The following is a 15,107-nucleotide window of genomic DNA, read 5'->3' on the forward strand; positions in this document are numbered from 1 at the left end:
AAGTAAACCAATGGATTAAGAACTACTCTGGCTCTCACATAAATAAACCAATAAATACTTTCAAATAACAAAAGCCTACAATCTCAGATCATACAGACAGGAATAAACTACATGTGTAGAAAGGGAGGTTGGAAGCAAGGGAAGAAGAAAAAGTCTTTGGTCTTTGCCTTGCTCATTAAAGCATGCTGAAGGTGACTGTTACCAGTAGAAAAAAAGCAAAGGTATTTGGACACAAATGTTCATAACAATTTTATTTCATAACGCCCCCAAACATGAAGGACTTCACACATCCCTGAACTACTAAAAGGTACAATAAACTTGATGACACTTAAGAGTTGAATGAAAAAAGAAAGTCAGAGCTGAATGAAAAAAGAAAGTCAGAAGACTACATACTGTAGGTTTTATATATGGAACATTCTTCTCATGACAAAACTGTAGCTGTGGAGAACAGATTGTGGGTCTGCCCAGGAGGAAGCCCAAGGGGGCCTGGTGACGGCTCAGTGCTGCACCCCGACAGTGGCGCGCACAGGTGGCTGTGTGCAGAAGTTCAACACACACACAAGCACAAATGAGCACACTGCCACGAATGACTCTTGGTAAACTACTCCTGCCAACTGCTTGGTTGTGTTGCTATACAGAAGTAACAAGATGTTACTGTAACAACAAACCAGGGAGGGGTACCTGACTCGGTGTTACTTTCTTTAACATTTATTGTTATTTGAAAGGCAGAGCTGCAGAGAGAAGGAGAGACAGTCACCCATCTGCTGGTTCACTCAGGAAGTGGCCACACCGGTCAGAACTGGGCCAGTGCAAGGCCTGGAGCCAGGCACTTTTTGGGGTCTCCCACTTTTTGGGGTCTCCCATGTGGATGCAGGATCCGAGCACTTTGGCCACTCTCTGATGCCTTCCCTGACCATGAGCAGAGAGCATCGGGCACTCAGGGTGGCACTCAGGGGATGTCAGAGTCGCAGGCAGAGGGTTAGTCTGCACCGTGCAGACCTCTTTCTGTGTTAGTTTTTTTTTTTTTTTTAATGATTTATTTATTTTCATTACAAAGTCAGATATACAGAGAGGAGGAGAGGAGGAGAGGAGGAGAGACAGAGCGGAAGGTTTTCCGTTTGATGGTTCACTCCCCAAGTGACCACAATGGCTGGTGCTGCGCTGATCCGAAGCCGGGAACCTGGAACCTCTTCCAGGTCTCCCACACGGGTGCAGGGTCCCAGTGCATTGGGCCGTCCTCAACTGCTTTCCCAGGCCACAAGCAGGGAGCTGGATGGGAAGTGGAGCTGCCGGGATTAGAACCGGTGCCCATATGGGATCCCGGGGCGTTCAAGGCGAGGACTTTTGTCGCTAGGCCACGCCGCCGGGCCCTCTGTATTAGTTTTTACAGCTACATGTGGACCACAGCATCTCTAAGGAGAAAAGTGTAAGAATGAAATCAAAGCCAATCTGGAAAAAAAATGAACGTCAATGGGAACAGAGCGCATTTAAACCAAAGTATCTAAAATACTACAAACGTAATTTTAACTGTTGACAGGGACTCTGAACTAAGCAGCTAGGCCCACGATACGCAAGTTTGAAAGGAAAGCGAACCAATGTTACCCTCGGAGACTGCACAGCACACGAGGGTCGAAGCTGGCCCGGGTCTGGCTTCCCTCTTGTGCCCAATGGTTCCATGGAGCAGAGTTCATCCGAAGAGGATCTTTGCAAGTCTCACAAACCTTGGGCTAATAGTGAGCCTCCTGTTCAGGACAGTCTTTTACATTGAGGAGAAGCACATTTGCTGATTCCAGGCCCAGCATTCAAATACACTCATTATTAATGTCTTTATGTTTTCCATTTCAATACAAGAGAATCTGCACAGTGCGCTCTGCTGTGTGCAGCATGCAGCGGACTCAGAGGCCTCATTACGTCTCAAACCCTTTCTGAAATGAGCAGTGAACAAGTAATTGCAAATTTAAATATATTACGGTGCCATATTATCCCGTGTCCGAGTTTAATTGCCACGGCTGCACACACATCCGTAATGTCTCAAGAACTCTCAACTGCGCCCCTCACGGATAGCGTCAGCACGCCAACACTGGCACAGGGATCTTAATTCACACAAATGGACACAAATGAAGCCTCTTTAACTTCAACTTTTGCATTCTGGACCTAAAACACTCTCCTTCACGTGCAGTCATGCTCTAGGTTTGTGATTAAAGCTAGCAGCTAAACAGACACAGTCAAAAGGGGTTCTCACCACATAATTGTTGAGTGAATCAAAGTACACCAAGGTGGTGATTCTCAGTCATAGCGTCTCCCAATTTCCAGAAGAGCTGTTCTCTTCCAAAGGCCTAGTATATTTTTATTGCACTATCATATATACCATCACCTCAGTGACGACCAAAACCATAGCAAGTCACTGTAAGTAACAAAATAATAGCAGTAGGCCCGGCACAGTGACCTAGTGACTGAAGTCCTCTCCTTGCACACACCAGGACCCCATATGGGTGCTGGTTCATATCTTAGCCGCCCCACTTCCCATCCAGCTCTCTGCTGGTGACCTGGGAAAGCAGTCGAGGACGGCCCAAAGCCTTGGGCACCCTGCACCTGCTTGGGAGACCCAGAAAAAGCTCCTGGCTCCTGGCTTTGGATTGGCTCAGTTCTGGCCATTGCAGCCACTTGAGGAGTGAATCACTAGATGGAAGATTTTCCTCTCTGTCTCTCCTCCTCTCTGTGTATCTGAATTTTCAATAAAAATAAAATAAATCTTTTTTAAAAAGCTATGTATCCGGGCCCAGCGGCGTGGCCTAGCGGCTAAAGTCCTCGCCTTGAAAGCCCCGGGATCCCATATGGGCGCCGGTTCTAATCCTGGCAGCTCCACTTCCCATCCAGCTCCCTGCTTGTGGCCTGGGAAAGCAGTTGAGGATGGCCCAATGTGTTGGGACACTGCACCCGCGAGGGAGACCCGGAAGAGGTTCCTGGTTCCCGGCTTCGGATCAGCACGCATCGGCCATTGCAGCTCACCTGGGGAGTGAATCATCAGATGGAAGATCTTCCTCTCTGTCTCTCCTCCTCTGTGTCTATCTGGCTGTAATAAAAAAATGAATAAATCTTTAAAAAAAAAAAAGCTACGTATCCACCTGAATTGCTTTGTATGTGCACATGGACTTAAAGCTGACACATTTACTTCTTTTAACTCTGAGCCGCAGAATGTCACTGCAAGTTCACACTCCTCCGTCAGATTTGCACGCATGTGTATTTTAAGGAACCTGTTTTTTGTTGACATGAAGATATTTGTGGTTAGCATCTGATCAATTACACATTGATTCTAATTAACTGAGTTGACCATGTTGTAGGAACCATATGGCAGGAGCTACTGTGGGTAAAAAAAGAAACTGCTCAAAGGAAACCTGTTATTTCACTCCTCAGATTCTTTACAAACTCATTTTCTTGCTAGTTCATCCTACTTTCTGCTTCACTCTGCCGACGGAGAAGCCAGCGAGGCAGCGCGGGTAAAAGTGGGGCAAACTCCGAGGCGCTCCCAGGACCACAGAGGCTCCGGGCAGCACTGAGCACAGAAAATGCTTTCCAAGGGCCGATGGCATTTCAACAAGCGGATGGACTAGGAGGAAGGCCTGGGCAGGAGAGGAACGCCCTCGGCACAGACAGCCGCAGGCGGGCACAACAAGCCAGGAAGGACAGCAGGGCGCGCAGCACCATGCTTCCAGGGGCTGAACCACAGCACTTAGGTCCGAAGCCAAGTGTCCTGTAATAACCACCCATCCTCGGCCAAGGCCTCATCGTCTGGCCTTCAGCTCTGTACCCACAAAAAAAAAAAAAAAAAAAGGCAATACCTACCTACCAGGTCATAAGTCAGTATTTCTTTTTAAAGATTTGTTTATTTTTATTGGAAAGGCAGATTTACAGAGAGAAGCAGATACAGAGAAAGATCTTCCATCCGATGGTTCACTCCCCAAGCAGCTGCAGCAGCTGGAGCTGAGTCAATCCGAAGCCAGGAGCCAGGAGCTCTTCCGGGTCTCCCACACGGGCGCAGGGTTCCAAGGCTTTGGGCTGTCCTCCACTGCTTTCCCAGGCCACAAGCAGGGAGCTGGATGGGAAGTGGGGCCGCCGGGATTAGAACTGGCACCCATATGGGGTCCTGGTGTGTGCAAAGCGAGGACTTTAACCACTATGCTATCACGCTGGGCCAATCAGGTCAGTATTTATAAAACTGCCTAACTTAATATAAAATTATAATGTGCTAACTTGTTTTAAAAAAAAGAGATAAGAAAGAAAGGCAGAACATGACAGAGACCCACACACTGGCTCCCTCCTCATGTGGCTGTGACAACCACACCTGGGCCAAGATGACACCAGAAGCCAGGAACTCCATTCTGTGCCTCCCTCGTGAGTGGCAGCTGCCCAAGCACAAGGGCCAGCAGCAGGGAGCTGAGTCAGAAGTGGAGCAGCCAGGATTCAGACCTGCACTCTGACACGGGATGCTGGCACCGAAAGCAGCAGCTTAACCTCCTACGCCATGGGGCAAGTTAAACCCACTTGCAAGCCGCATCCCATATGGCTGCCGAGTCAAGCCCTGGCTGCTCCGCTTCCCACCCAGGCCCCTGCTGACGTGGCTGGGACAGCACAAGATGGCCCAAGTGCTTGGCCCCTTGCCACTCACGTGAGAGTCCCTGGCTGCAGCCTGCTCCAGCCTCAGGAGTTGCAGCCATGTGGGGACCAAACCAACAGCTGGAAGATCCCTTTCTCTCTCTGTCACATTGCTTTTCAAATAAATCATAAATAATTTATAATTGTAATACCTGGGTCTTATGCACGGTGGGTGCTGGGTTCATGAGCCTGGGGGCAGGGGGTCTGGCAGTCTGGGTCACCTGGCCTGGGCCATTGGGCCCACCTGTGAGAACTGGTCTTCCTCAGTGGAAAAGACGGAGTCGTGGATGGCTGGCCCAGATCCCATAGAGGACACTGTAGCCCATTGGGGCCTTCAGAAGACACCTGTTACCACAGTAGAGGCAGGAGAAAAGAACAGAATGGACAACTACCCCAGCCCAATGATGACAGCAAACACCTGTGCGAATGCAGACTCTAAGGTGGACTATGTCAGCCAAGGCACTTTGAAAGTGTTCCCTCAACCTTGGATCGGCAAGGTCAACATTTCAGAACTATGGAAACCACCTGGGCAGAACCCTCAGCACGTGTGCCACATCAGGACCCTGGGTCAACACTGGGTGGCCGTGCCCCATCCCCGAGTGCTGGGGCAGATGGGAAACTGGGTGTGGCTTCCCCCATCTCCCCCTCCCCCCAGATATGGGGAGGAGAAATGGAAAACTTGGAGACAATGATCACTCCAACGTCTCCCTATAACCCTCAATCCTTCCCACCCTGATCAACTATGTAAGCATCATTCAAAATAAAAATTTAAAAATAATACATAAATAAATAAATTGAGGTGATGCAAAAGAGCCTAAAATCACCCCTTGTAAGAGTAACTACAGACACGAAGTAACACATGTTACTAGGGCCATTAGTGACCCCTTCAATAAACGCTCATTAACGCCTCCCATGAGGCAGGCAGACAGTATTCCAGTGTCTATAGCAAATAACAGAGCACATGACATTGTTTTTGCCTTTAAGGAGTCCAGGGCTAGCAAGCAGTCTAGAAGAAAATAACTGAGATCCAGAGTAAGTACAGTGATCCTCTGTATGGGCGCAGGGTGGCGGCATGGCCTGGTCCGACCCCCAAGCACAGCCTGACCCCCAAGCACAGCCTGACGTGAGCTTACATAACTCTAAGTTCCAGAGAGTCCACGGGTCTTCTAAGAGAGTGAAAGCGACTCACTCCACATGGCTACTCTGTAAACTAATGCTTGGAAATGTCTTCAAAGCGGCCAGACTCACAGTTACTGCTCAACAAATGTAAGCCAGCTGCCTTAAAAGGGAATAAAAAAAAAAAAAATAACTGAATACATTACAGTATACTTGATGGCCTGGCGTGATAACCTAGTGGCTAAAGTCCTCGCCTTGTATGCACCAGAATACCCTATGGGAGCCAGTTCATACCTCAAATGCTCCACTTCCCATCCAGCTCCCTGCCTGTGGCCTGGGAAAGCAGTCGAGGACAGCACAAAGCCTTGGAACCCTGCACCCGTGTAGAAGACCCGGGAGAAGCTCCTGGCTCCTGGCTTCGGATCCGCACAGTTCCAGCCATTGCGGCCAAGTGAATCAATGGATGGAAGATCTTCCTGTCTCTCTTCCTCTTTGCATTATCAGATTTTGCAATAAAAATAAATAAATCTTAAAAAAGAAGAAGAAGACAGTGAGAAGGCCGGGCGCTCCAGGGAGCCGGAATGGTAAGGCCAACAACACAAGCGCAGCACTGCAAGGTACTCGAAGACCAGTCTTGCATTTTTCTCTCCCACAATGCTTTGTTCGAAGAAGAACTTAAGGCAGCTAAAAATACGTCTACAGACCTGAAATGTGTGTTAATGAGAAGACAGACACGGGGAGATACAAACGGAGAGCGAGCAAGGAAGAGGGCGCCCTCAAGCGCGGAGGGGCAGCGCGGCACTCCCAGGAGTCCGCCTGACGCCCTCCTCTGAGCAGCCAGCACACAGAGATCTCTAATGCTCCTGGCAAAGCAGCCAGGACAAGAGATCCAGCTCAAGATAGACCTGGGTCTTCTAAGGAAAAAGGAGTAAGAACGGAAAGCAAACAAACACAAGATATACTCTTGGACTTCAACACTAAAAAGCAGGTAAAACAAAATAAGAAAGTCTGCAACACCCATTGGTTCGCGTGGAAGACAGCGCTGGAAACAGAACTGACCCAGCAATTGCAACCACCAGCTGATCGAGGCGATAGACTGTGCCGGGCCCTGTACTTGCTAGTACACACAAGAATCTGGTCTGGGAACACCTCAGACAAAGTCTCTTTGGGGATCTCCCAGTCAAACTGCCGGACTCAGAACCCTAAGCATGAAAAGACAGAAGACAGAACAGGTCAATCAACCTCTTCAGCTATATGTTGGCAGCTAAATACTGGGCAAATGAAGACTCTAAGATGGACTATGTCAATCAGTGGATTCTTCAACGACCTCATTGTGCTTGGAGTGGCGAGATTGGTAGCGATTCAGAACTGGTGAACTATCAAAACCACTTGAGCAAGACCCTCAGAGCATGTCCCACATCCGGGACCTGGGGTGGGTGGGAGACTGGGTGGGGCTTCTCCCTTAAAACTCCCTTTACCTCAGATACATAAAGGAAGCAATGTGGAAATAATAGTCTTACCCACTTTCCTGTAGCCCTTGAACCTTTTTATCCTAATTAACTATGCAAAGCTTGTCAAAAATATAATAAAAAATGGAAAAAGAAAAAAATAAGGAAGTCCAAGAGATCCAAGGGTGAGCAGGAGCTATCGGGAGCAGGGACTTCTGACCACCCCACATCACCAGCCTCTACCGCAAAAGACCTCACTAGAAAATACATCTCCAGGACCTGGTGCAGTGGCCTAGCGGCTAAAGTCCTTGCCTTGAACACGCCTGGATCCCATTTGGGCACTGGTTCTAATCCCGGCAGCTCCACTTCCCATCCAGCTCCCTGCCTGTGACCTGCGAAAGCAGCGAGGACTGCCCAAAGCCTTGAGACCCTGCACCCGTGTGGAAGACAGACAGACATGTAAGAGCAAAGCTCAGAACTCAGCAAAGAAGAGGTTAAGCCTTCATAACCTTAACTTGATAAACGGTTGTCACACGTGACATCAAAAGTATGAACAAGAGAATAAAGCAGCTAATTAGACTTCATTAAAATTTAAAACTTGTGCTTCAAAGGATAGAAAAAAAGAAAGTGGAAGAAAGATAGGGCCCAGAACAGTGGCTCAGTGGCTAAATCCTCGCCTTGAAAGTGTCAGCATTCCCTGTGGGCGCCAGTTCATGTCCCAGCCGACCCACTTCCCATCCAGCTCCCTGCTTGTGGCCTGGGAAAGCAGTGGAGGACGGCCCAAAGCCTTGGGACCCTGCACCTGCGTGGGAGACCCGGAAGAAGCTCCTGGCTCCTGGCTCCTGGCTTCGGATTGGCTCAACGGACAGATCTTTCTCTCTGTATCTCCTTCTGTCTGTAAATCTACCTTTCCAACAAAAATAAATAAGTCTTTCTTTTAAAAAATGTCCACACTTCAAAAGCAATTTACAGATTCAATGAGATCTCAATCAAAATATCTCTAACCTTCTTCTCAGCCCTAGATGCTAAATGCATAGGAAACACAGAGACCCCAAACAGCTGGAGCAATCCTAAACGCCAAAACCAAGCTGGAGACAGCATCGTACCAGACTTCAAAATGTACTAGAGGGTCGCTGCACTCGAAGCAGCCTGGAGCTGGTACAAAACCAGACATGAAGATCAATAGAACGGAACAGAAACTCCAGAAATAAACCCATACATCTCAGCCAACTAATTTTGACAAGCGAACCAAAATCAATCCAGGGAGATAAGATGGTCTCTTCAACAAATGCTGATATAAAGTTCCTTATAGAATATGCAATATCACAACAGACAAATGAACAACATAAATAAAAGTGTAATCAGATACTATAAAGGAAGCAAATATGGCTCACATCTATTTGAGAAAATACATAAGAAAAATACTCCCATAATTTTAGAATCTTAAAACAGTCTGATGCCCCATGTTGGACCAAGGGGACAAGGGGTCGCCAGCACTGCCAAGTCCACAGGAAAGATGGCCTGTGTGGTCTCCACAGAGGGCAAGTGGACAGTGTCTACCAAAGGGAGCCGGGGCCTGTCCTCTGAGCAGCAATTCCACTAGGAACCTATCCTCAGCCATAGCCTCCTCTGTGTAACAGTGTAACAGTGTAACCTACAAGTTCCTCTGTGTAAAAATGTAATATACACACTCACTGCATCAGGAGGTTGGAAACATGTCACTCCCTGGGCGTACTTATCTGCCAGGGACAGAGTATAGGGAGAGTACAGCTCCAACCCACCTGGCTGCTTCCCCGTGTCCGCCATGGCTGGGCCAAGCAGCGCAGTCATGTGTGCGACAGGGGCATCGCCTGCCCCGCTGCCACCCCGCAGGGTCTTCATGAGCAGGAGGTGGGAGTCAGGAACAGAGCAAGAGATGCCCGGGTGGCCCCCTTGGCCTGACGCCCTTGCCCACACACATTTCTCTGGAAGGAGCAGGCGTGGCTCACTGGCTGCTTCGGGGGAGAGGCCAGCAGCAGGGCTCCTCTGTACCGTCTGTATTCTACACACACTGCTTATTTTAAAACCGTAAGACATGATTTGCACCCAGCTTTATCAGTTATTAAAAGTATCGCCAGCATCTGTATTAACAAGCACACCTGCTGTTCTCCCAGGAATGCCTCTCTAAGGAAGCTCACCCCAGGGAAGCCACAGCCCTAACTCAACCTCACCTTGCCAGCTGCTTTGCTCGGAGGTGCCCTCTGCAGCCCTAACCTGGACACAGCACTGCTGCCGGCTTTACCCGGGGCGGGGGCGCAGGCGCCAGGAGCTGGTGAAGATCCAGGACCAAGCAGCTGTGCCTGTCAGCTTAGTGAGCACTACACGTTAAAATACCACACAGGCTGGGCTCGGCAGCGTGGCCTGGTGGCTAAGGTCCTCGCCTTGATCCCATATGGCCGCTGGTTCTAATCCCGGCGGCTCCACTTCCTCTCTATCTCTCCTCCTCTCAGTATATCTGACTTTGTAATAAAAATAAAATAAATCTTTAAAAAAAAAAAAAAAAAAAAAAAAAAAAAAATACCACACAGGCACACAGCTGCTCAAGGCTTCACCACAGACCTAGGCGTCCGCAGGCTGAAGAACTCAGCTGCACCTCTGCGCAGGGTCGACGCACGGTAGGACACCAAAGACAGAATGCCAACACACTCAGAACTTAAAAATACATTTGGTATACACACACGAACTTGATATGTATCAAGAATACTAAACCAGGGCGTGCTGCAATGGCTCAGCGCCTTGCACACACCACATCCCATATGGGCAGCGGTTCAAATCCTGCCTGCTTCACTTCCCATCCAGCTCCCTGCTGTGGCCTGGGAAAGCAGTTGAGGACGGCCCAAAGCCTTGGGACCCTGCACCTGTGTGGGAGACCCAGAGTAGCTCCTGGCTCCTGGCTTCAGATTGGCTCAGCGCCGGCCATTGCGACCACTTGGGGAGTGAGCCGGCGGATAGAAGATCTTTCTCTGTCTCTCCTTCTCTCTGTGAATGTGACTATCCAATAAAAATGAATAAATCTTAGAAAAAAAGGCTATTGAGGAATCACATACAAATGGCAGGTGAGAAGCATTCCAGGAGTGCGTGCAGAGAACACCATGCGAGTCAGAATGGCCAGAGAACACTTCTAGAAGAGCAAGCCTGAGCAGAGCCGAGGGCGAGAACGGCACCCCAAAGCACAGCAGGAGGGGAGAGAGCATTCCTGGACGGCGGACGGAAGAGCAAGTCCAGGGATGCCTCGGAGCTAAAACCAACCCAAGGGTGAGCACACACCACTTAGGGGGGTCTGGGTCAGAGGGGTCAGAGCCCCCGGCACCTTTAGGCCACGGTGAGGATTCCTGCCTACCCTAAGAGCAGCAACTCACACACACAGGGAAAATGTCTGTGCAGGAATGAGTACACATGTGTGCTTGTAAAAAGATTACTGTCCCTAGGGATCAGAAAGCAAGAGAAGAAACCCCAGAAGACTGTTTTTACAAAACTCACTGCAGAAGCTCAAAGTGACAGACGATGGTGGGGCTAGGGGAGAGCTAACACCCAGCAAGTGAGCGCTCCCAACTGAACCATGGGGCTCGGCCCTCAAACAGGACATCTGGGAAAACTAAGCTGCTGCCCTGGGGCCGCAGGCAGGGTCGAAATGCAGCAAGAAGAGGGTTCTTGGTGTTCGAAATTGGGAATTCTTGGTAGAGAAGGATGAAAAATAGGAAACGAGGTCAGGGGTCAGGGGTCAATGGAGAAAGTTAGCTGCAGTAAATCTTAAAAAAGAAAAAAAAAGACCTGGGCATTCCTATTCTTCCCTGGCACATAAAATTCTTTTTCCAAATCTCAAAATAGAAAGGAAAGAATCTTAAACTACAAGGCCTGGGAGAATCAACAACTGATATGAAAGAATTTCAAGGTCTTGGTTGCATGCCAGGTCTCCCCGTTTGGACGGTCAGGAAAAGAGCCAGGAACACCCTTGTGGGGACAGAGGAACGGTGTCAACCAGGACGCTGAGGCTCCAGCTCGTGAATTCTACAGCTGAGGTGAATTTTATCTTCACTTCTGGACAAATGGCTGTTCCGGGCCTCGCATGCTGAGGGAATGCAGGAAGCGCACCACGCCTAAGCGCCCGCAGCCAGCAAGCCTGGCCTGCCACCCGGTGGTGGCGGCGAGGAAGTGCGCCGAGCCCTCCAGACCCAGGCACAGTGCTCGCTAACATGCTGGCCCCAGGCGGGCAGCGCACAAAAACGTGCTGGGTATTGATCTCGGATCAGAAACAAAGATTTCTTCCCCCCACACGCCGCTTTTAATGTTAACGATCATGTAGTTAGCAGTTTTAGGAGGTCCAGTCGAACCAGATCATCTGAAACCCAACTGGTGCTAACGACACAGCTGATGACTTCCGAATGCCTCCATTTAACTTCAGTGGCACACACCTCGACAAGCGATCACAGACGTGCAAACATCCCCTTTGTTGCCTTCAAAAGACCCACATGATTTCTGGAGCACTTAAAAACACAAGCCACGGCACTAAGCGACAAGAAAATCCAGCTCGTTCGAGAGTCCACCGGCAAACAAAGAGACCGCTGATACAGGGAAATCAGCACTGCTCACCAAAACAAAACCCAGGACGCGTCCGTGCTGACAGCGCTCTGCGCGGCAAGCTACGCTGCCCAGTGTCCTGTGGCCGCCTGGCACGACTGCACCGAAGGGCCAGGCAAGCGTCGCGCTAATACATAAAGACAGGGCGACCCAGACCAACACGGGAAACAGCTGCACCGGCTCGGGTTCCCAGCTCGGATGTTGCAGGCGTGCACTTGACCGCCGTCTGTGCCGGGTCAATATCCATTCGAGACATTCCAAACTATGGGATCGACTCGACCCGTCTCCCCTAAGCCCTCTGGGGTGCTCTGTCCCACACCCTGCCCTCCAGGTACAGCGCCCCCGCCCCTTTCTTTCCTGTCAGAACGCTTCACTCTTGGGAAACAAAATCGTTTCCTGGAAAGCTCTGCGGGCGGGGAGAGGGGAGCCGGGGTCAGATCCCGCAGCCCGGCCGCGCAGCGCCCCGTCCTTCTCCGAGCTCAGCAAGCAATCGGGGGCCGAGGCGGCGCGGCCTCGGGGCCGGGGCGTGCGGGGCCGCCTCCTCCGCGGGCTCGTCCCGGCCGGGGTCCCCGCCCCGCGCCCCGACACTCACCTGGCAGGTGCGGCCGCCCGGAGAGCTGCACGAAGCGGTTGAGCTGGCCAGCGCCCCGACCCCCGCCGACCCCGCTGCCCCCGCCGCCCCCGCTGCCCCCGCCGCCCCCGCCGGCCGCGCCGCCGCCTCCTCCCCGCCGGCGGTTCCTGTCCCAGCCCTGCGCGGCCGACATGACGGCCCGGGTCCCGGCAGCCCCTGACCTGGCAGGCACCGGCGGAGCCTCCTTCCTGGGCTCCTCCAGAGACCGGGGAGACAGGGGGAAGGGAGGGCAGGAGAGCCGGCCAATGGCCGCGCGCCTTGCTGACAGGCGGCCAATGGCCAGGCGTCTTCTTGGGCCGTGGCGGGAGGCGGGGAGAGACGTGGTAACCATAGCTAAGCCTAAAAAAAAAAAATGGGGAGTCGGGGGAGAGGCAGGCAGAAGCAGCCACTCTCCGCTCGCCTCGAGCGCGCCGCGCGCCCGCCGAGGGCTCAGGCCGGCCGGTCGCAGGCCGAGCCCTGCCAGGCTGGCGGGCTTGGTGGGAACGTGGCCGCCGGAAGCGGGCTCGGGCTCTGAGGAAGTGTGAGGGACGCCCGTCCCCTCCACGCGGCAGGCCACCGCGTCCTCGCTGGCCGCACAAAGGGCTCGCCTGTGGGCGCTGGGGAAATAGAAGGCTCCGCCAAGCCCCCGTGCGAGCAGCTCTTAGTCCTGGGTTTGGTTCGTGGTGTTTCAGTCTGACGGGGCCAACCATCAGTTCTTAAAGCGGGTTGACATGGGTGAGAACACCTTCCGCCTCGCCAGTCAACATACAATATATACAATATGATCGCTACAAAGCAGCAAACCCCGATGGAAAGCGGTTCCGCCTTGTTTGGGACCGGGTGTAGAGGGCCGAGAAGCTACTGCCAGTGGTTTTATTCAATCACATTCCTTTTCCCAGTGAATACTGTCTCACAATCAAGGAGAAGTGTTTAAAAAAGAAGAAAGGAAAGAATCATGGCTGGTACCGGAGATCAAGGTCAAAGAAAACCTGCATGTCCACACCAAAAGTCCTGCTGCTCAGAAACTGAACAGGAAATTCGCCTTTGAACTTCACGGGGTAGGAAAGACACAGACTGTCCACTGCTGTGTGTGTTGGTCAGAAGGGATTCCAGGCTGGGCGCGATGGCTCAGTTGGCTAAACCATCCCCTCCTTGAACGTGCCAGGACCCCATATGTGCGCAGGTTCATGTCCCTCCACTTCCCATCCAGCTAACCCTAACCCTGCACCCACGTGGGAGACCCGGAAGAAGCTCCTGGCTTCGGGCTTCAGATCAGCTCAGCTCTGGCCATTGCAGCCATTTAGGGACCAAAGCAGCAGATGCAAGATCTTTCTCTGTCTCTCCCTCTCTCTGTAAATCTGCCTTTCCAATAAAAATGAAAAGTTTTTAAAAAGTAAAAAGGAGAGCGAGAGATTTCACTTCCTAACAGAAAAGGAAGAGTCCTTTGTGTCTTAGAACTGATCGGGTATTTTAGTGGGCACTTTTTTTCCCTAGAATGCTTCATTTAGGAGAATCTTAGATGTGGGAGAAAAAAAAGAAAAACTCCTAAAATGAAGGACACACTGCACCTTGCTAGTGGCGCCAGCTCTGCCCCGATTGTAGGCTTGGAGAGGGTTTGCTGTTTCTGTTTAGATTTGTTTAAAGACCTATAAAGAGAAAAAAACAGATGCTTCCATCCATTAGTTCACTCCCCAAATGGCTGCAAAGACCCAAAAGGGCCAGGTGGGAGCCAGGGTCTGCAGGGTGGGTGGCAGGGCCCCACGCCCTTGGGCGGTCCTCCACTGCTGTCCCAGGCACAGTACAGGGAGCTGGCTGGGAAGTGGAGCAGCGGGACTTGGCCGAGCATCCGTCTGGGATGCCAGGACTGTAGGCTGTGGCAGCCCCTGCTGCTCCCCAGCCCCTGAAGAGATGCTTTCACAACCGAGCACTACAGCACACTGCCCAGGAAAGTATTTGAAACCCAAAACAACCAAAATTAGGAAAGGTAGAAGTGTTTCCAGGGCTCTAGCATTGACCAACAAAGTACTAGGTGAGGAAAATTTTCGTCTTTTTAAAAGTGTTCCAAGGAATGAGAGAGTATTTTGCAATACAAATGAGTTCAGAATCTACCAGTGAACATTTTTTGAAAAGATTTATTTGGGCCCGGCGTGGTGGCCTAGCAGCTAAAGTCCTTGGCAGGAGCAGCCTGAGCTGCAGTGGGCACTGGCGCTAAGGGCCAAGCCTGAGCAGGCACTGACCAGCGGGACACTGTTGACCAACAGGTGCCAGCGGCAGGCCCTGGAGGATGCCAGGGCCAATGCCGAGATGCTCAAGAGCATGGGCCTGGTGTCAAGGCTGTGAGGGCTGCCCACGACAGCATGGACACGCATGAAGCCACTGCGTTGGTGCAGGACGTAGCCTACTGGCAGGAACTCACAGAGGGCACTTCCGCAGCTCTTTCCAAACCTGTAGGACAGCTAACAAGGATGAGCGTGTGGCTGAATTAGGAGAGAGGAGCCAAGCAAGAATGTGCTGGGAATCAGCAGACCCGAAACAGAATGTCCTCGATCCTTCTAGAGCCCTCCTATGGAACTCTACCAACAAGGAGGAGGAAGAGGAAGGTGACATGAAGGAACTTGGCGCACGGGGTCTGGATCCAAGCATCTAGCAGGACAAGACTCACT

The 15,107-nt window shown here is 51.3% G+C and overlaps 1 protein-coding gene across 2 annotated transcripts in view; it reads right to left on the bottom strand.

The window, feature by feature from the left end:
* Positions 1–12,693, bottom strand: part of KLHDC10 (kelch domain containing 10) — a 42,942-nt gene extending 30,249 nt beyond the window's left edge. The window contains exon 1 of one of the 2 annotated variants that reach the window (XM_058654897.1): positions 12,427–12,693. In XM_058654897.1, coding sequence (XP_058510880.1) covers positions 12,427–12,598 — 172 coding nt within the window. In that variant the 5' untranslated portion in view covers positions 12,599–12,693. The remainder of the gene's footprint in view (positions 1–12,426) is intronic. The other variant, XM_058654898.1, reaches the window with a different exon arrangement.
* Between the last annotated feature and the right edge of the window lie 2,414 nt (positions 12,694–15,107).

The sequence above is a fragment of the Ochotona princeps genome, chromosome 25, assembly GCF_030435755.1.
Source record: "Ochotona princeps isolate mOchPri1 chromosome 25, mOchPri1.hap1, whole genome shotgun sequence".
Classification (NCBI taxonomy): domain Eukaryota; kingdom Metazoa; phylum Chordata; class Mammalia; order Lagomorpha; family Ochotonidae; genus Ochotona; species Ochotona princeps.